The sequence below is a fragment of the Hydractinia symbiolongicarpus genome, chromosome 10 (genome assembly GCF_029227915.1).
Source record: "Hydractinia symbiolongicarpus strain clone_291-10 chromosome 10, HSymV2.1, whole genome shotgun sequence".
NCBI classification, from domain to species: domain Eukaryota; kingdom Metazoa; phylum Cnidaria; class Hydrozoa; order Anthoathecata; family Hydractiniidae; genus Hydractinia; species Hydractinia symbiolongicarpus.
The window spans coordinates 21,644,602-21,665,219 of record NC_079884.1 but is presented as its reverse complement, the minus strand read 5'-3'; the positions used below and the strand labels follow the sequence as shown (position 1 = coordinate 21,665,219).

Here is a 20,618-nt window from a genome sequence, read left to right as displayed (position 1 = left end):
TTATTCAAATAATGCAGTAGCTTCAAAACAAATAATAAGGCAAATGGGTTAAAGAGATAAAAAGTGTGCCACGAAAGGTTCCCAACCATCAACCATGTGGTTACTAACTGTGAATCACTTAAAACTGTCCGATATACGGTTATTCCCTTTCCACAATTTTGTTCTTAAATCCTCTATGAGGTAATTAACGATGATATCCTTACAGTTTCTGTTTTTATGCAAGACTCTTCCATGATATAGTTGTATTTAATAGTGAATACTGTTGTGTATTTTCCGGGTTCAGTTCACAGTGCAAACTAGTGCTTTCACCACAGATCAACTTATGCCATGCGAGGGTAATCGTGTAGGCAATGTCGATGTATATCTGAGTTGTACATTCACAACATAGGACTCACATTGATAACAGTGCATCAGGGTGATACATTATAAATATTCGGGACATATGTAAACAATGCGTTAAATCTCTGTGTCTGTTCATAGCAGCGCATATGAAACTAAATGATAAAACACATTTCTGGAAAAATTGGCATGACGACATGAACCTGTTAGTTGATGATGTTAATTGAGAAAAGGTGAAGATCCTTACCGAGCATAAGCAAATCAATGATCGTCTTTTTAATTTAAGAGGAAGAGCCTTTCCCTCGAACTTTTTGTCCCGTTTTTTGGCACCATCCGCAAAATTAAGTGGCCCAACAGTACATTTTGTTCCACAATTTTTTGGAAAAATACTATTGGATCACAAAAATCTTAAATTCTTGAACACAATGAATAAGACGATGTTCTAGAAACAATTTATTGTACTTTTGGTGTGCCCCTTGTTAATTCCTTTACCCTATTATGCCCGAGTTTGTTTTTTTGATCCTTGTAACCCTGGGAAGGGAGGGACAGTGTGCCCGTGGGTCATAAATCCCGAACCCTTTATGCTAAGTCATGAAACTTAGCACAGTTGTAGAATGTCTTAGTACAAACTCATTCCAGGTAAAAAAATAATTTGATGACGTCATAGGGATCAAACATGACGTCATATATATGACTAATTTTCTGTCTCTTTAGGTAAGCTATCACACATTTCACTGCACAGTTATGGTTGATCATATTTTTAAAAATATCCTTATTAAAAATATGTTTTACTTCTCGGTTTCAAGACAAGCTGCTGATGACGAAGAAAAAACAGCTTGAAATCATAAGATTATCCATCTAACTGTTTTATTTACTAAAAAACAAACAAATACATTCTTAAATAAAGTGTCTAATATCTTCTTTTGCTTTGAAATCTTGCCAAAAAAAATTTAAATCCTGATAAACAATAACAATAACCTCGATTAATTTTAAATAATTAAAAACTTTTCTTTTTTACACTATACATTATATATTCCCAAATATTAAGGAAAATTATGTTTTTAAAAAAGTGCATAAAATATAACTCAAAGGTTAATGGGCAAAGAATATGTGTTCATGAGCTGTTCTCTAGAGACAAGAATTTTTTTATTCGGGATCAGTAAAAAAACTGACTTAATAATAACATTTTTGGAACTTGTGAACGTATTATCGCATTTTCTAAGTATTTTTTGCAACTAAAACAACTTCATCCAAGAGTCTCTTTTAGCTTTTAAGTCAAAAGAGGTATTGGGCCTTGTTAACTATATACAGACAATAAATAACAATAAATTTGTTACAAAATTTCTTTTGGGTACACCACCACAGTTCCATTAGAAGATGGAGCAGTAGCATTTTCTGCAATCTGGTCCATACATCCACACGTGCATCGTGGTGGAGTGGAATCGTGTAGCTCCGCATTTTTTGTCGGTCTTGGTGGAGATATTCTTCTTACACTGTTACCATTGATGACTTTGGGGGAAACTCTGGATTGCTCGCTTGTTATAAGAAAAGCAGGAGAACTGGCTGATTTATGCATTTCCCCAACATCTATATCACTCAGTGGACTTCGTCCATTCAGGTACATCCAAGACCTGCTGGCGTCTTGTTCTCTACTGGTTTCTGTAGACTTACTACCGGTTTTATCTTCAACTTCACAAGATGTTTGGGTGGAAACATCAACCATTGGAGAAAACCTTTGATACATGTACGCCTTAGGTGGTAGTGATGCAACTCTTGGATGGCTAATGTAGTCGTCATACTTGGCTTGACCAATAGGTTGGCTGTAATAAGGTGATGTTTTGATTTTGTTAAAATCTCTTGGTGAGCACTGGTGAGGAGATGGACAGTCCCTGCAATACCCAGAACGGTTGTCGCATGACTCTTGCTTTATCTCCCGCGATAGATCGTGATGTCTCATAGAACCCAACGCTATGAACGCAGTTAGTCGGTCATTTGCAGGCGCTTCTTTTGCCTTCGCAAAAACATCGTCTTCACGTTCTTGGGAGTTTTCATTTCCGTCTTGATATCGTCTTTCAAAAGGAGGAAGAGCGTCATGATAGCGACTGCCATTTAGCTCATGGTGTTTATGAAGGAATGGATAAATATCATCAGAATGGCTTCCATGTCGGCGATAATGGTCTCCAGGAGGAGTCAAGCGATAATAATCAATATGTCGGTCGTTGTGACGTTGTTCTATTTCCGAATGATGCCTGCGGCGAAAATGATCAGTTCTGCCAAGCCGACGAGCTTCCTCAAGTTGAAATATTTTTGCTTTGCGAGAAAGCTCCTGGTGATGGTGGTATGAACTGGACAAAATAATATGCTTATCCTCCACGTATTTTTCCTCCCTTTCTGGATATCTATGCGGGCTACGAGATCTCACAGGTGAATGACAGGACTTAATAACAGGCTGTGGTTTCGAGTAAGCAGAATTGGGAGAAGCACTTTCGGCTTTAACAATAGGGTAATAAACTAAGGGTTTTGTGTCCTGTGAAGTTGGCAACATTGAATCCATTTGAACTTGATAGTGAGGAAAAGGACCTGGTGGTACATGTTTTTTCCCCTTTCGCACTAAATGCGTTTTGATAGCATTTACTGCAGCATGCATTTCTGGTGACGGAACAAATTTGTACACAAATCTTCGCCCGCTCACCTAAATAAAGAATCAATGGTTACAGACGTGTTAAAGTATAGAACTTATCACCGATAAAAAGTACAAATTCAGCAAAATTATTTAAAAAATGGAATGAATGTTTACTCTGAAAATAAAAACAGTTCTTTTTCAGCACTTTGTATAAGACTGATATGAAGAATTATAGCAAATTTATTATGAAAAATGAATTGAGTGATCAATGGAAAAGAGTGATAGACACTTTGTACCGGCAAAACATCTCCACACGTAATTTAGTTTTCGCATGCGACTAAGTGAAAAAAACACATTAAAAGATAATTTAAAGCGATGAAGACGAAGAAATTGAACCAAAAAAAACCCTACTACTGGACACAGTTTCGCTATGTCAACTCAATTGACAAAAACACGTGGTAATTGAAAAACGTAAATATGGTAGACAAAGTTATGGTAAATACCTTTTTAATGATATTTTTGCTGTAGTAGTATCTCAACGCTCGACTTAGTTTATCGTAATTCATCCCTTCCTTGTGTTTTCTCTGTCCCCATTTTCTCGCCACGTCTTCACTGCTTTTTAATTTGAATTCTCCGTTCATTTCGTCTGTCCACTGTATCATCGAAACGTATGTTTCGTCCATTAATAGTTCCAGTAAAAATTCCCACAAGTGGACCGATCGTCGTGGTCCTGTAGGAAAAGAAAATAAAGTTGTGAGTTTTTGTGCGAACATTTACAACAGCAAAACCGATGTCACTTTTTGAAATTTATGATTGCTATCACAAAATTTTAGAGGAAAGCTGCACAAATCGAGTTGTAACATTTGCATTATAAGCAGTTTCTTGACTTTTTCCACTTCTGTGTCGCGTCGAGATTTAAAAAAATTTCCTGTCAAATCACACAACGGAAAACTATTAAGATGAATCATTCAAGTTTTCCTTCTGGGAAAATATTGGAATTTTTTTTTCGTGTTCTCCCTATAAAGCTCTATTCCTACTTAAAACACATCTTTTCCGGCTCTACTTTTAAGGTTTTTAAGCTTTCTTTCAAAATCCGGTTCGGTCTTCTTATTTGAAATCTTTGGCTGCAAATTCGGTCAAGTTATGCATACAACTTTGCTTAGTAAAACATGTCAGAGGCTCTGAGATTAACGAATAGTAATTTTTGCAAGAAGCAGCCTTCAAACGCTTTTATTTTGTTGTCAAATACGCGTATACAGATGTTTGAAAACAGTTCATGTGTCCTTACTTTCTATGACAACCTTTAGTGTCTACCATTTTGAGAAAAATAAAAAAGGGTTTCATTTCTTTGTAAGAAATCAACAAAGTAAAAATGTATTGCGCAGAACTAGAGTTGGAAATAGACAGCTGTTGTAACGCAAGCTTGTAAAATTCAAAATGGTAGATTTAGATTTTCAGAAGTTTGAAAATAAAATTAAAAAGCAAAACAAAGAAAGATGCTAAAGGAATAAAAATACAAGATAAGAACTAAGGGAGACAGAACAAAGCAGACAGAAAAATCTCCGTACCTTGTGTCATTGCAGAAAACAGTATAAAAAGAGAACGAGAGATGCAAGAAATATTCACGACGTAAACTAATATGCGTACATGCAACAAAACACTCTTTTGTTGATCTAACTTTAACAAAGAGGAAACACAAACAAAGAAAACAAAAGATAACCAACCCACAGGAACTTATATTGACAAAAATTTCAATGATATTTTTCCGCTTAGGATCTGTCGGTAAAAAAGAATTATCGGAAGCCCTTATTGGGGATGAAAGCATTCCGGTTCTTGAATGTGAATTCAAAATCCAGACGTGCAAACAAAAAGTCACGCGAAAAAGACACTTTTTAAAAATGTATTTGGCAAAGAACCACTTTAAACTTTTTTTAGCTGAGCCGATGCTTACAGATACAAATAAAAAGGTGAAAATACTAGACTAAAAACTTTATTTAAACGTTCACGTGCAGATGTTTAATGCATTGGCGAGCATTTAAAAGCGAAATTATTTTCCGTGTTCCTGTTTTTGAGACACTTTCCGTATAGTCAATTCTTATCAGTATTCACGTTTAATGAGATAAAAAGAGGTGTAATTTACGGAACAGAATTTCACAATAACAATAACATATGGCTAGAAGGAAGTTAGGTAATAAGTGCTCGAACGCAGTGATTACTTAACACGAAAGCTGTTTTCATTCCCGCCGTACATAACAATACAACTTGAAAAACATCAAGACTCATAGCATGTAACAACATCACGTGTTCTTAGCAACATCACGTGATTTAAAACTGGATATCAATCATGCTTAAGAACATGTAAGTCATCCCTTTTAAAGTTAAAAGTGCGCTTGACAAACTTGCTATGTAAACACTTGACCTGCTAGACAGAAAGATTGTTGTCAAAATAAATTTTTATTTGTCTACAAGCGCATGTCAAACCATATTTTCCCTGATATAAAGGGCGTGTCAAATTAACCCGCCCGTGCTTATGTATGTAGGTGCAGCCTTAATAAACCGCCCCAGGCGATTAAACCTTTATAAATATAAATAAAGCGCCCCAGGCGTTCATTTTAAAATCGCTCTTTAAAGGCAATGGTTTTTGAAGAAGGGCGCTAGTTTTCCACTTCCCATTCCTCTCTGTTGAACAAGCACATGTTTCACTATAGTTTCAATTATTCAAAAGTTATTAGCTTTAAACCAATGCCCCCTTATATATATCTCAAATATATTTTTCAGAAATGGGCGGTCATTCGAGAATTCAAGGTATTTTCATTATTTTCCTAGTTACATGCTTAAAATTCAAAATAAAACAAATTGTTGATAGTAAAAATTAATTGAACCCTGGGTTGTATATCATTTCCATTGTTTATGACCGAGACTTGTCTCATTTGTTGTCATGGAAACAAATTATGATCTTAAGCTCCTGTATGTCGTGGTAATTAACATAACTACTCCCAAGAGACGTTGAATCATAATAAAGTGACGAATGGTCAGTAGAAATTTAATTTAGAGTTGCAAAACTTATATCCGGCTAAACCGTCATTTAAATCATCATATTTCCGACCAAGTTGTTTTTCAAGTTTTCCGAGCTACCTGAGACTAAATGACAATTCGATTTTAAATACTTGATTCCTGTTATTACAACAACTTTAAGTGTCAATCTGGCATTTAATCCCCAGAAAACGATTCCGGTGGGAAAGGAAATTAACATCGAACCGGGCCTTTACGATAGTTCCGGTGTAATCAGATTTATCCGGTCATGAAATGACTAAACTTTATTTGCAACACGAAACCATATAGTCTTAACTCGTCATCATCAAATTTTCGGAAAATGAAATTCTTCCGTATTATTGTCGCACGAAAATTGTATTTAAACCTTGGAGCCGACTTCAAATATTATAAAAATATAAAAAAAACGAACTTGTTAAAGAAAGGAGTAGCTGTTTTTTCCACAACAGCGGAAGTCATTAGAAAGCTGAAATGAATTTCTCGATATTGACTCTCTAGCAAGAATATCGCTTTACACACATTTTTTATATAAGAATACAAAATTCTAAGCAGGCGGGTTGTTTTTCTCTATTGTTCTTAACAACAGTTCCGGACATATTGTTCTTAACCTCAAACCCCAACCTGATATTCTTGTGAAGCCTTTTCTTACTAAAGAAATAAAGCATGTGCTGTCTTTACTTTCCCTGTACGATGTTTTCTTTTTTGTTGTAACTAAGGGAGGAGCGTTGTATTTGCTTTACAAAGACATTTTTTTTAATGCACCGTTATTTAAAGAATAACAAGTTCAAAAGTTTATAAGCTTCTAGGTTTCACTTAGCACGTTGCAGCATCTATTAAAGGGGATAAATTATGATATAATGGGGTGCAAGGGTTGGGTGGGGAGTGGTGGAATAAATCTATGACGTAATGGGGTGCACGCAACTTTTTAAATATTGTGAAAAATAGGACCAGAAATACGTTTATTGAAAAAAAGATTTTTTTACCTAAGAAAGATTTTGTGAAGTTTGCAACGTCTAGAATTAGTGAGTTCTATGTTCATCAGAGCAAGAAGAACACGTTCAACAAATAATACATAAAGTTGTCTTGTTTTTACCTCAAAATCTAAATATTGTTTTGAAAACAAAACTTACCGGAAGAAATGACTCTATCTTCCACATATCGCTGCATTTCGTCATTCACAAAGAATTTCGTCTCTTCTTCTGAAAATTCCTTCATCTTTTCTTTTTTTTAAAGAATACAATAAATAACAAATGAACAATACCAATCTTCTATATATCAATCTTTATTTTTCTTGTAAATTTATATTCGTTGATTATTTTTTTTCTCGAATTTAATATGCGTTTATATACGACCTTCTCTGAAACGTTTTTTTTAACTGTTGTGTTGAAAACGTTCTTTGTAAAATGTAAATAAACAATGTCTGTTAATTCTTTTAAAAGAAATTATTACGAGCACTCGACTTCCTGTGCGTTTCGGCGTCCTTTCTTTGTGAACTTCCTACAATATTACAGCGATGCGCTTGACTGAGTTCAAACTGTGTGACCTATGAGATATTCAAAACAATTAAATTAAGGGATATGACAATATAATAGATTTAATACGTCTTGTGTAATGGCAAAACGGAACTTAAATATATAATAACTTTTTTAAAATTGACAGTAATTTTCCGATATGAGAACACATTATAATTTATTGAGTTGTAATAATTTCGAATTTTAAAATGAAAACATAACATAATGTTTCTTGTCCTGATGTAATATATCTCATCTGAGCGCAATCATATAAGATGCTTCCGATTTCGTGTCGGAAGATACGAAATTGATCACGCCGTTCTTTCATTGTTTTCTTTCTCTCTTTTTTTTGCGTTTTATCTTTTATGAAACAAATTGTACATAAATAAAAAGAACTTTGTACAACAAATCGAAAACTAACACTTTAACCGTCAAATTATTATCAAAACATTATGAACTTTCACATCTATATTCTGAGTAAATCGCTTTTGTATCATATTATTAAATGTTACCAGCAAATTCAAATTCTCTTTGTAAGCTATTATGGCGGAAGACGAGCCGGAAAGAACCTTTTTATGGGATAACAGAAGAGCCATTATGATAATTTTGTATTAATATTAATTCTAATCCAGAGATAAACTTTTTTCATTTATTCCTTTGTTTGAAATGCTTATTATATTTTCCGCTTTAAGATAAGCCCTTTACGAACACAATTTCTTTTGAAAAGAGAGCTGTTTTGTAAAACTTTTTTTTTCTCCCAAGGTTTTCTATTTTTCTCGCTCTCCTTCTCAAGCATTTAATAATTTATGTAATTAAACACTTCCTGCGTCTACGAAAGAGTGTCTTGATAACTTCCACTTCTATGATCGTTCTTTCCGACATTTTCGACATCTCTGCTAAATACGATTACGTTTATTTCGCAAAGATTAAAGACGGGGTGTCATGTTGTGCTTAGAGCAGAAAGATCTGGGACAGAGCACATTGGCACAAGAACACTACATTGAGCAGTGGTGCAATACAATCTCCCACAAACACTTTTTAATACTTAAGCAAGACTGAATACCAAATAAAGTAGTGATTTTGCCGCCATCTTGAGCAGAATACGGCCAAAAAATATAGGAGATATAGACTATATTTTGTCAGAAGTGACGAAAAGTGCTGGAAACGAAGTGGACTAATTTGTTCAGCCAAAGGCACAATGTGCATGACTAAGACATTTCAATGTTGTGATTTACAAAGGAAATGAAATCAATAAAAATCCAAAGCGTGACTTGTCAAAAAAATTACATAACAATATCCGATTATCGATATATCTAATTAATGTTCCGACAAACCTGCCGGAAAATTACTGCAAATTAACGTCAGTGTCGCAAGAAAAGTCAATGTTGCAGACCAAATTCGTCATAAAAATTCCAGCCATTTTGCATTTCATTCTGACATTTTCCTTACTGACCGCTTGGGACGTCGTTAGCCACTTAACGTCTTTATTTTTTAAAAAGCGGCATAAAAAAGCCGACATTTTGTTTATATAGACATGTTTGAAAATAAGTATTTAAGAGCCCTTTTATGCATGGACGTTAAATTTGCCCAATTGTAAAAAAGCCCATTAGGCAACTTTATGTCCTTATCAGGTATAGTACACCCCCCGATAATTACTAACAATAATACTTACGGAACAAGAGGGAAGTTACAGCCACTGCAAGGCTCTTAAAGGATTAGGATATAGCAGTTCGTAAACAGACAAACAGAATTAAATAAACAAAAAAGATTTGTATGCGGTGTAAAAAGCATAAATGTTTTGATTAAATGTTTGGTGCCGGTTATTAAATCCTAACCACAAACTGTCTCGTTAATCTTGTATAGTTGCCAACAAAGTGTCTCACCACTTTTGTTGTATGCTTGCCAACGTGGACGTCTTGTGAGGTTTTTTTTTATTACTTGCTTTTGTCAGTGTTAAATTTATGTTGAGTTTGTCACATTTAACTCGTAAACGTATATTTTATCCAGGCTTGTCAGTATTTTTATTTCTCGAATGTTCTGAACAACGGATCTACTGTTTTTAACCTGAAATCCCAGCCTGATATTTTTAAAAAGCATATTCCTATATCAAAGAAAAAGCATTTAATTTTTTCCTGTCTGCCTTAACAGATTTTGTTAATTTCAAGCTTATCATCTTTATTATATTTACATCATGGTTTTTATTTCGCCTATGTGGACAATGTCCGTTGAATGAGCAGACTGAGTGTACTGTACTACAAGGATAGACGACATCAAGCAAACACTATAGAGAGAGTAACACTTTATTAATTAAAAGCATTTATTTATGCCTGCAAAAACATGAACAGTGGATATATGACCATATATCTTACATCTGAAATAATTCAGCAAAACTTCAAAGTTGGAATCCGTCTAAATGTGAAGTAGACGTATTGCTTTATAACAACAACAAACAAAACAACAACAACAACAAAAACAGAAACAATAATGTCAAAAAAATTACGTTCACATTTCCGCAATTCGCGACTAATTAAAACACAAACACAAAAAACCCCGAGTTAATGACATAACAAAAGTAACGAGTGTTTACGCCTTAATTTAAAAAGTTTTTTTTAAAAAAAAGAGAAAAATTTAAACCACTTGGCTAGTGCCAATAGCCAAGTGGATTAATGTAAAAGTTCGAATAATGAAGAAAAAATCAAGCATAAAATTTCAGCCGTCGCATTGATCTTGTGAGCATTTTTTGCAAAAAAATCAGTCAATTCTTGGATCCTTTATTTCAACCTTTGTATTATTCTTAGAAGAAAAGTGTTATGTATACTGCCAAACTGTAAACGCTTAAGGCGCAGGACACAAAATCACGTGTCATTTGTTGGAAAAACATATTATTTAGACTTAAATGAGAACGCGTAAGACTCCTTCGAAGTCTTAAATAGCGGTTTCCTAATCGGAAAAGCGTCAGTCTGAGGGTGTGCAGGATGTGTTCAATCTCTTGAAGTTTAAGTACTTCGTACCGTAAAAATTTCAGTTTTTTTGGTCACAGAAGCGCACGGTGTATATTTTAAGTGTCTCTTGCGTCGTCTAGATGCTTCACAGAAGGAGTTTATGTGCTCTTGTTTTTATTTTGACGATACTTTAGTAGTAAATTTTTAGATTTCTACCTCTAGAACAAGGAAGAGGGGTTAAAATCTAGACGTTGCATTGACCTTCAGACTCCTTTAGGGATATTAAAAGGAGGTTAAAATCCTTAAGAATTCACTGTATAGACAATTTGGCAAGTCACTCTTACAATCATATAGTCATATAGTATACAATGTCTTACCCAGGAAGTTTTGTTGTTGCCCCATTTTTAAAGACTAAGAGGCCTGGGAACAAGTTTGCCAAATAAAAAATCAGACTTTTAGTGCACTTTTTAAGCTGAATTTTTACTCAAGAATGAAATGTAAAAAAAGAGTCAAACAGTAGTGATTTCTGGATTTTGATTGGTTGATAATTATAAAACAAAAGAATCATTAGCAGATAGCCAATCAAATTTAAGGAGGGTGAACTGCTACTGCTGGTTTTCACCATAAAAAAGACCTTAATATTATTAAACTTTTCATATAGCTTCCACGACAAGTACAAGAAGTTTTTTACCAAAAAATGGATTTTAGTATTTAGAATTTAGAAATCTGGGATTTTTCTTGTCGCTTAAAAAAATTTTTGTGTGTGCCATGAAATAGTTTATCATTTTTGGTGTTCCTTTCCGTACATGGATGGAAATGGAAAAAAATACAGGATTTTTTCTTTTATAAAAATGTGCTTTATAAGAAAATCATGCTCGCATTCCAGGTTAAAAACAACAGATCTATTGTTTAGAACAATAGAGATCTATTGTTTAGAACAATAGATCTATTGTTTAGAACAACAGATCTATTGTTTAGAACAATGGAGAAATAAGAATAATGACAAGCCTGTTTAGAATTTTGATGTTCTTATAAACACGTATTAGTTATCATAAACGAAAAACCAAAGTTATATTTTTAAAAGTACAACTGCATTTAGATAAATAATGATAAAACTGCTTGTGGAAAACCAAAGCAAATTTAGAGACAAAAATATTATAAAAAAATCAAGTTACCTGGTTACAACTGGAAGGAAAAAGCTTTTTAAAATGATAAGACACATGCTAGAATGATTGGAATTAAATATAAAGAGGAAAAATAAAACTGTTTTGTAAAGAAACGGAGCGAAACTAGGCCATAAATTTTTGATGAAAACATTGTTTAAAATTTCTTCACATTTTAATCAAATTGGCGGAAACTAAATATGTGACCGAAAGGCTATTAAAAAGTTCCGTTTCAAGATCGCGTTATATAGAGCAGGTGATTGGTTGATCATATCAAATAATAAATACTGATTGGCTAACGACGTGAATAAATGTCGACCTTAAGCCTCACTACAAAAATAAATTAAACTCGCCAAGGGGAATTTTTAGGCAGGAAATCCCTTTGGGAAATCTTGGGGTTTTTTTTTTCAGATAAATTTATTTTACTTCTTTCGTTTGGGCTGAGTTTGGGTTTCTTTTGTTTCCTTCCATACCGGGGCAAAAACTGATGCCCGGAGGCGTTCCGGAGAATAATGCTTCTTTGTATGACTTATGATGATATTACACACTTTGTTTTTAACTTTACTTAGTAATAGAGAGAAAAAGACTGGTAGAGAAATAATTTTGGTGGGGTTGCTTAACCCCAGTTCCCTACGGCGATGGAAATTACTCTGCTAACTAATAGTAGAAGTTCGCAGTAAATAAATCGAAAAATAATAGATAAATAAAAATTGTTTTCATACTATATAATCGGAAGCATTTCAAAAATCAACCTTCTCCCGAGGGCATCCTTTAAATATTTGAAAATCACCATCGCAAATGTGAAAAAGATACAAAATGCTCTGCGAACGAGGTTGTTAAAAAATTGGACTTGAGCTCACGTTAAAGTATACGAACAAATGTGATATATTTTATGGTTGCCATGAAATACTTAGTTTATCAAAGGAATTTTAAAAATCGATTCACTCGAAACGTATAATGCAATAGAGTTTATGAAAAGTCATGGGTTTCTGAGCGCGAGCACATGTCGGGAGAATATCGGCCGTTCATAAATATATGACCTAGCAAAAATACGGCGTATATAAAAATAATATTTACGCTGTTAAGTATGTTTAAAGAAAAAACCAAACAACTAATTATTTGGTGAAGTTTTATCATTTAAAGATTATTTATCACAAAACTAGGAACTAATTCATCATTTCTCGATTTTTCTTTTGTTTAAGTTTCTTAATTTAACCCTATTTTTTTTATGTTTTTTAAATATATAATTACAGACGGAGGCCCGAGGCGAGAAGCGAATAAATCCCTAACATTCGATGGAGTTTTTAACAAATGAATTTAAACTTGAATCAGTAATAGGAGGCCATAAAAAGAATAAAATGGTAGCAATAAATTTTTTGTTTCCGTCACAGCTTTTTCTATGACGTCACCAGAAGCTTGAATTTTGTCAACAATATCACGATATTTGCATAATGGCGGATTTCCATATCGCAGCATTTTGCGTGGCGGAGATTAAATCACTCGGACAATTTGTTTTTGGACATAAAGAATACAAGGAGGGGAGGATAAAAACTAAAGAAAAGGATAGTAATTCAGACTGAAAATCATCAACATACCGGAAAATAAAATCATTTTCTTCTTTCTTGGATTGTTCAATTTTGAAACAAAATTTCTCTCTTCAAACATTTTTTTTTTGAAAAGGGCTGTTAATCTTTTATTGATTACAATTGTTTAAATTACTTGAATTCAGAATTAACAGAAAACACAACTTCCAGGTGGAAACTATTTTTCAATAGTATATCTAAATTATACATATTCTGAGTCCGTACACGCCCAATTATGTATGGCGTTACATAGTTGTGTGTTACATGTATGAATGTGTCACTTGAACGGTTGATTCATCAAATTGTAATGTTACAAAAAAATACGTGATCTAGTGACCCAGTAAAACTGTATTTTTTCATGGTGGTCAAAAACGTTTTTTTTCAACAAAACTGCTGTGAATTTTTCTTTTAAAATCGTCAAAGATAAAGTTAAGATATACAAAACCAGTAAGAAGTGTGGCAACCTCGTCCCCAGGGTATCTTGTATCTTTTCTGACTTTCAAGGTAAAAAAAGAGACAGCAGGCGATGGAAACCAGGAAGGAATGAGGCTGTCTGTTTCTGTATCTGTCTTTAAAGCTGAATTTTTAATGATTTCAGTGGCAATAAAGAATTATAAAATGGGTAAAAATACTTTTTTTCATTGAAAATAACTATCCCTTATAATTTGTCTTTCGTGAATCGTGCTTTTTTTGTTGTCAAATTGATTTACACGTTTTTTTTTTATATAAAAGTAATTATGAGGAAATTAGACAAAAAGTTAAGAATATCTTAAGAATAAGCTCATCTTGAAATTTTGCTTGCATTCTAAATGGAATAGAAAGCAAACAACAACGTCTAAACTTGTATCCTATCATTTTTTCTTCACACAATCAAGTTACCTTATATTATAGAAGAACTACTTTGTGCATCACTAACATACTGCCTGGCAGTGAGCGGGATTCGATCTGCGGTCCCCAGAACCGGGAGCCGCAGACGAACCCACTACACTACGTGCGGCAATATGTTAGTGATGAACTCAGATAGTTTATCCGGATGGTGTGTATAGTCAAGTTATCTTGTCCGTCATTTAATTAGACTGCTTAAACCAAGGCAATCATAGGGGTGTTTTTTACATCAGCTTGCATTCACACATCGTTCAATCTTAACTGTGCTAAAAATATGTTAAAAAATATATCAGGATGATATTCCCTATAAGTTAAGAATATTTATGTTAAAACGAAAAAAATAAAGATGTTCTTACAAAAAAAAAAAAAACGTGCGCATATTCCTCATAAATATATCTAAAATATAACAGGCGAAAAATAACATATATTAAAAATAAAATGAAGAGTGCTGAATAAAAAACAAATAAAAATTTAAATTAGTACCAGAAAATAATAATAAAAAAATAGCATGAAAAAATAAATAAAAATCACAAAAATAGAAATAAAACAAAAAAAATAAAAAATAAAAAAATAAAATAAAAAAATAAGTAAGAAAATAAGATAACCTGGAAAACTTGCAAAAGCTGCTTCTTCCTTCGTTGCCTCTCTCGTACTGAACAAATTAGTTTCGTTACATTTATACATTACAATTATTATTTTTATTTTTGTCTTTCCTATTGGTAGATCTTAAATTATTAAAAAATGCATCAATTTTTTTTTAAAATCCTGCTGACGTTGTCGGCGTTAATCAACCGTGAACTAATTTTTGCAAGCACGAATCCTACTGTCAATTGTCCATTATTACAACCGAAAAATGTTTTTAGCTGCACGCTACAGGTGCGTTTCACTACAGTGCAAGTACCATTATTGTCTTAAGGGAATTAATTTTCGTGTACACATAATTTTGCGAAGATTCAATTCCAATAATGAGGTGTTTTTTTTAATTTTCGCCAGGATTTAATTTTATGACCATTTTCCTTATTTTTTTTGCGAAAATTTATTTTCACGAGTGGATATTTTTCAGATAAACTTCAAATTCGATCAAAATATATATGTCATGTGTTTTTGATGACAAATTAGAGAAACTTAAAATTTTTTTTTATAAATTTTCGTCAGGACTTATTTTCACAAATTGCCAAAATTCTTAATTGTTCTTGAGGATTTAATTTTGCAAATTGCACATTTAGAAATTTGTTTCCCTGGATTTTTTCAATAAGCAACATCTTGCAAGCAACTGTAGCTACTTCCAGCATTAGGTGATTGAATAGAAATTAAAAACAACAGGATTTATAAAAGTGATAATAGTCTCCGAGACATTTTTTATACTAATAATCGCTATGCAACTTTTATATTATAATTTATATTATAATACATTGGAATAAAAATTTAATCCCGATTTTCCTACCAACCCACCCCATAAATTTCGTCTTCTTAACTAGATCGTCAGCAAGTAAGCAACGATTGAGCTTGAAAATACGTAAGCGACATTGAGCGTAACCCAAATTTTGTTTTTCTTAAGAAAAAGGATGTATTAAACCACGTTGGCCTATGCAGGAAACTCATTGAAAATAATTACGCCCTTCGTAGGGCATTCATTACAAGTAGTCGCGCCTTTTCGCAGTAAACTTATTTTGTTACGCCATTGCCTGAACACTCCATGAATACAGTACCAGTAGAAAAGAAAAGGTAAATGTAACTGCCTCTTATGTTAGAAAGATCTGGGAACAAAGTAGTTAGTTTGTATAATTAAAAATGAATTTTTTGTGGCTACGAAAATACATACACCATTAACATTTAAACATATTCTGCACAAAATTATTTATAGAATTTCCAAATGCGATACCATCTTTAGGTGTACTTTAGACTTAGTAAGTTGGTTTAAGGACGTTTTTTTCTTTATTGCATGCTCTTGCAAAGGACTGGCTATAAAATAAAACAATCTTGTGTCTTTATTGCACCTAGCTACAGCCAGTAGTGTGAGTTCAACATCAATCATGCTACATTTAAACAATATTAATTTTTCATATCCAGAGTTTCTCTTCAAAAATACATCTTCGTGTTTTGTTTACGTCATAGACGCGAACTTTCAGCCGCACAAGTTTGCAATAATTTATTGCCTATTTTAAAATAGTCAATTATGCATAAAAAATTAGTTTCTGTGTCTCACAAGTATTTTTAGTCCTAAATATGTATATATATTTGTGGCTGGTGTACTGGTCGCAAAAACGTCATCTGACATATACCACAAGTTCGGCTAACTACCACAAAAATATGTTTTTCACGCTTCATTCTCTCGTTATTTTAATTTTTTTAGCTTTGTTAACCAAAATTACACATTGTTCGCGATTATTGTATCTTCAATACTACAGATTCTTAGATCGTATTTAAGATTTATTTATACAGCTTTGTTAACCCTATTCGGTCCGCGGGGGGGGGGGGGGGGGGGCAGATTCTTTTTTTTAATAACTGCTGATTGTTTTCTTATATGGCTATGATACTTACTGAGTTTCAACATTTATCTATTAGACACCTGCATGCTAAATTTTTAGGTTCCATACCTTTCAGAGGCTTTGATATTGGCCATTACTCGAAACTACCCCTAAAATGTCTATGAAATTCTTATAATGGGGAAAATATAATAACTCCTGTTAGGATTATCTTTAGAACTTGAAACTTACAGCACAAGTTTATTTTACCAAGAAGAATCATTTTGCATGTTTTAGATTAATCCGATTTCCCGATTTTTTTATTTTACCCTAAAATCGGAAAAACGGATTTTTGGGCAATTTTTTAGCAATTTCTAATGCGATCTATGTAAAAAACGGAAAATATGTTAAATAACATTTACTTAGCTTTAAGAAATTTCAAACAGAATGTAAAAATTCGCTCTAGAACTAAAGTAATTAAATTTTAAGCCGATAGTAGCATTTTAAACAAATTTCAAGCTTTGATGACGTCACAGAAAATGTGCTTACACAAGCAATAAAATATTGCTGCCATTTTGTTCTTTTTGTGTTGTACTATAAGTTTGCTAAGTTTGATTCAATTTGGACAAGCCTAAGAAAAGTTATTGAGGGGGGCGAATTCCGCCAACCCCACTCCCCACATACCCCCTCCCCCGATCATAATGTCTTCCAGACCGAATTGGTTTAAGGAACTTAAGAAAATGTTTAAACATAATGGAAGTTCGAGTTATCTGGTATTGGAGTTACCAGGAGCTAACTGTACTTTAAAAAAGTTGCAATTTTCGGAATAATTACGTCCTTTTTATAAGAAACATAAAATAATCATACGTAATCCTTTTTTAATAAGAATATACTCTAAAAAAACATTAGAGAAAAAAATAGTTAACAACATCCTAAGAATATGCTCATCTTGAAATTTAGCTTGAATGATTATGAACGTGTGATTTTGTTTAAATTATTTTTTCTCTACAAAATCTAGATGTCTGTCTGTCAGTTGAATTAGGGTGCTTTTAAATAACAGCAACTTAGGAGTAATTTATTGACTTCTTATCCTAGACTTTTATAGGAGTGATTTTTTACACCAATTTGCATTCTCAGATCTTTCAATCTTAACTGTGCTAGGTATATGCTAATAATATATCAGAATAATTTTTGCCTAAAAGTTAAGAATATTTATGCTGAAACGAAAAAAACACTATTCTTATAAAAAATCGTGCATTTAATTTGTGAACCGATGCGCACAGCATACGTAAAAAGATAAAACAAGAAAAAGATTTCACCAAGAATTTCCCCGTTCCCAGCGCCTTTTGTCTCTTTTCTATAACCAAAAGGGCGAGACAAACGATGTAATGAGATACAAGGAGGCCCTGGAGACGAGGTTGACCAAAAATGACTTTCTGATGCCAAAATAAGTATAAAAAAAATACACAAAAAATTAGAAAATTTAAAGATTCGAAAACAAACCATGGAATTCAGAAAAAAGGTAATATTTACATCAGATTTTTAAATTTTATACAATTGCTGTCATTCATTCTTTATTTTTATCGGCGAAATATCATTTTTTTATCGTGATCAATTTTGCATATTGATTCTGCTATTTACAGAAATCACAAAGAAGATCAAAGTTCAGAAATTTATTAAATTAAATACAAACTGGCAAAATTAAAAGAAAGAAATGAGTAAATATTGAAAAAGAATTAAACGGAAATAGAGAAATTTTTTTTTCGTAAATGTGTCACGAATAATTCAAAATAAGGAAATGAGTCAACGGCAATAAAACACAGTAACAACGACAACAACAACAACAATAACAAAAACAACAATTACAGCGATACAACACACTACAAAACTCGAATCTTGATTTTCAAAAAAAAAATGTTGGTCAAAAAATAATTTTTATTGTTCACTCCAATTATATTTGCAGAATAGTTATCATTTGGAAAAGCTGACATTTCAAATATTTCTATCAAAATGAAACGCTATGAATGTGAGGGATAGTTTTGGCCGCCAGTATTTAAAGAAAGCTTAAAGGTAACCTAACCCCCTTCCGCCCCTCGCTTCCCCCCACTCCCTCCCCCCCCCCTGCCTCCTGCCACAAAGAATAAAAATGTAATAAACGTAAAAAAAGAAAATGATTACTTTAGACTAACTATAGCTGCTTTAAACGCAATTTATTGATATATTATCCAGTTGTTGGTGCATTTTCACATTGTGCTCCTAAAATTGGAGTGAGCTTTACCAAACCAGAGGGTTGAAATTTCAAAAAACTTCTGCTTTGTTGCTTCCAACAATGATGGGGCTTCCGAATCACTTGATACGAAAAGATTTTATATATTTACGGTTTTGCCCCTCCCACTAAAAATTTGTGGCTATGCCTCTGGTGACATCGTTTTTACCTAAATCCTGAATCCATTCTTATTACACGTCGAGTAAGAAAATTTTCGAGTTAAAAATACGGTGGAATCGTTGAGGATAAATAACCTTTCAAATACGATCCCTCACCGAGTTCCTTATCAACCTTTTTTTGTTTTTTATAAAAGAGGCTAAAGTTTAAGAAAACCGCATTAGGCGCAATAAATGACGAACTGGGAGTCTCAAAATTTAGAACAGAAAAAGAACATTCAAGAATTCACATGGTTTCTGTGCATCTAAAAAAAACATTTTGAAAAGTCCAAAAACAACTTTAGTTTCTCTCTTTATATTTGCATCTTTTAAATGTTAGCATAGTTAGATAATAAAATAATTATGTGAGAAACTTTAAAAGTTTAAAGTCACAAAAAGTATTAGCCACTCGTTGTTGTTATTCTACGGAAGACCTGCTTCAAGTCTTCCTTTGTAGATACCTAAAAATATCTGACTCGCTTTCTCAAAAAATCCAAGAAAATATATATACTATAAAATATCAAAACTTAAAATAAAAATTCTAATACCTTCTCAATCTTTTAGCTGCTTTAAAACCCACATATATTTCATTTTAAAAAAACAACAACAAATTCTCTAATTTCTTTTAACCCGTTCCTGTAATTTCTTTTTCTTCCGTTTTCCTCTTTGCTTAATTTTTCTTGTGTCTAGGCAATTGAAAAAGAGTCGATCTAGAAACATGTGGTTAATTTAGCACGTACAAAGAAACGCAGGTGTTTTTCTTATCATTGTAGTTTCTTGTTTGAAAAAACGTTCAAAGGAAATAAAGACAAAAACAAAATCTGGAGTAGGCTTTGGTATCTTCCGCCATCTTTTTGTAATTACAGACATTAAACCATATCAACCTTCCAAGGATATCTTAACCCTAAAAAATGGCGCCTACCACAAAAGAAACCAATAATTTTTTATTTTGTTTATTTAAAAATTGTGCCTTCATCACTTCTAAGTACATATTCGCAGACATTAAAAATAGTTTTACAGCATACAAGGAAAAAATTTACTAGGTGAAAGAAAAACGGAGAAAATTGAATATCTTTATCTTTATATATCTTTACATTAAATTTCCATTTTAAACGATTTCAAAAGATGTTTTGATAACATTTTCGTAATTAGAACAGAGCTACCATTGTGTCTGAGAAGTCTTTTTTTATTCAGGTAAAAAAATTCTGCTCTTAAAGAAACACTGGGAACTTAGGAAAGGGGTGTAGTGATGGGAGAGGGGGACGACGGTTTTACATATTTTTTTCTCCCTTTTTTTGTCTCAGTTTTGTCTTAACAGCTCACACAGTACTCATTCTTAATTCTATATAATTTAGCGAGTATTTTTTAGATAAGGGTAAATTAAAACACAAAATATAATCTTTATTGAAAAGTTTGTAATAGCGTCACGAGAAAATGTCCTTCAGCAAAAACAAATCTACTTCAAATATCTAACACGAAAATACACGGCTCAACAGCGTTAGTTTTATAGTAATTCCCGCCAAACACTTGGCTACTTTCCTGAAAAAATTACATTGTCGTTAGCTGTGGTGTGTAAACGATATTGTGGTCGGAGATTTTACTTTAAATAATCTCAGAAATGCCACGAGAACATTC

At 32.8% G+C, this 20,618-nt stretch overlaps 1 protein-coding gene across 1 annotated transcript; it reads right to left on the bottom strand.

Annotated features, from left to right (window-relative positions):
• Nucleotides 1-1,181: 1,181 nt before the first annotated feature.
• On the bottom strand, nucleotides 1,182-19,681 carry LOC130612084 (uncharacterized). Its single transcript, XM_057433372.1, has 4 exons — nucleotides 19,532-19,681; nucleotides 7,144-7,556; nucleotides 3,466-3,692; nucleotides 1,182-3,031 (listed from the first exon to the last, which is right to left on the bottom strand). Exons 2-4 carry the CDS (start codon nucleotides 7,226-7,228, stop codon nucleotides 1,673-1,675), a joined length of 1,671 nt encoding a protein of 556 aa, XP_057289355.1. The 5' UTR covers nucleotides 7,229-7,556; nucleotides 19,532-19,681; the 3' UTR covers nucleotides 1,182-1,672.
• Nucleotides 19,682-20,618: the final 937 nt, after the last annotated feature.

Coding starts and splice junctions, on each gene's coding strand:
- LOC130612084 (XM_057433372.1), bottom strand. CDS start 7,228: ATGAAGGAATTTTCAGAAGAAGAGACGAAATTCTTTGTGAATGACGAA. Junction 3,693..7,143: donor AGATAGAGTCATTTCTTCCG/GTAAGTTTTGTT, acceptor CTTTTCCTACAG/GACCACGACGATCGGTCCAC. Junction 3,032..3,465: donor GCAAAAATATCATTAAAAAG/GTATTTACCATA, acceptor TTCTTTATTTAG/GTGAGCGGGCGAAGATTTGT.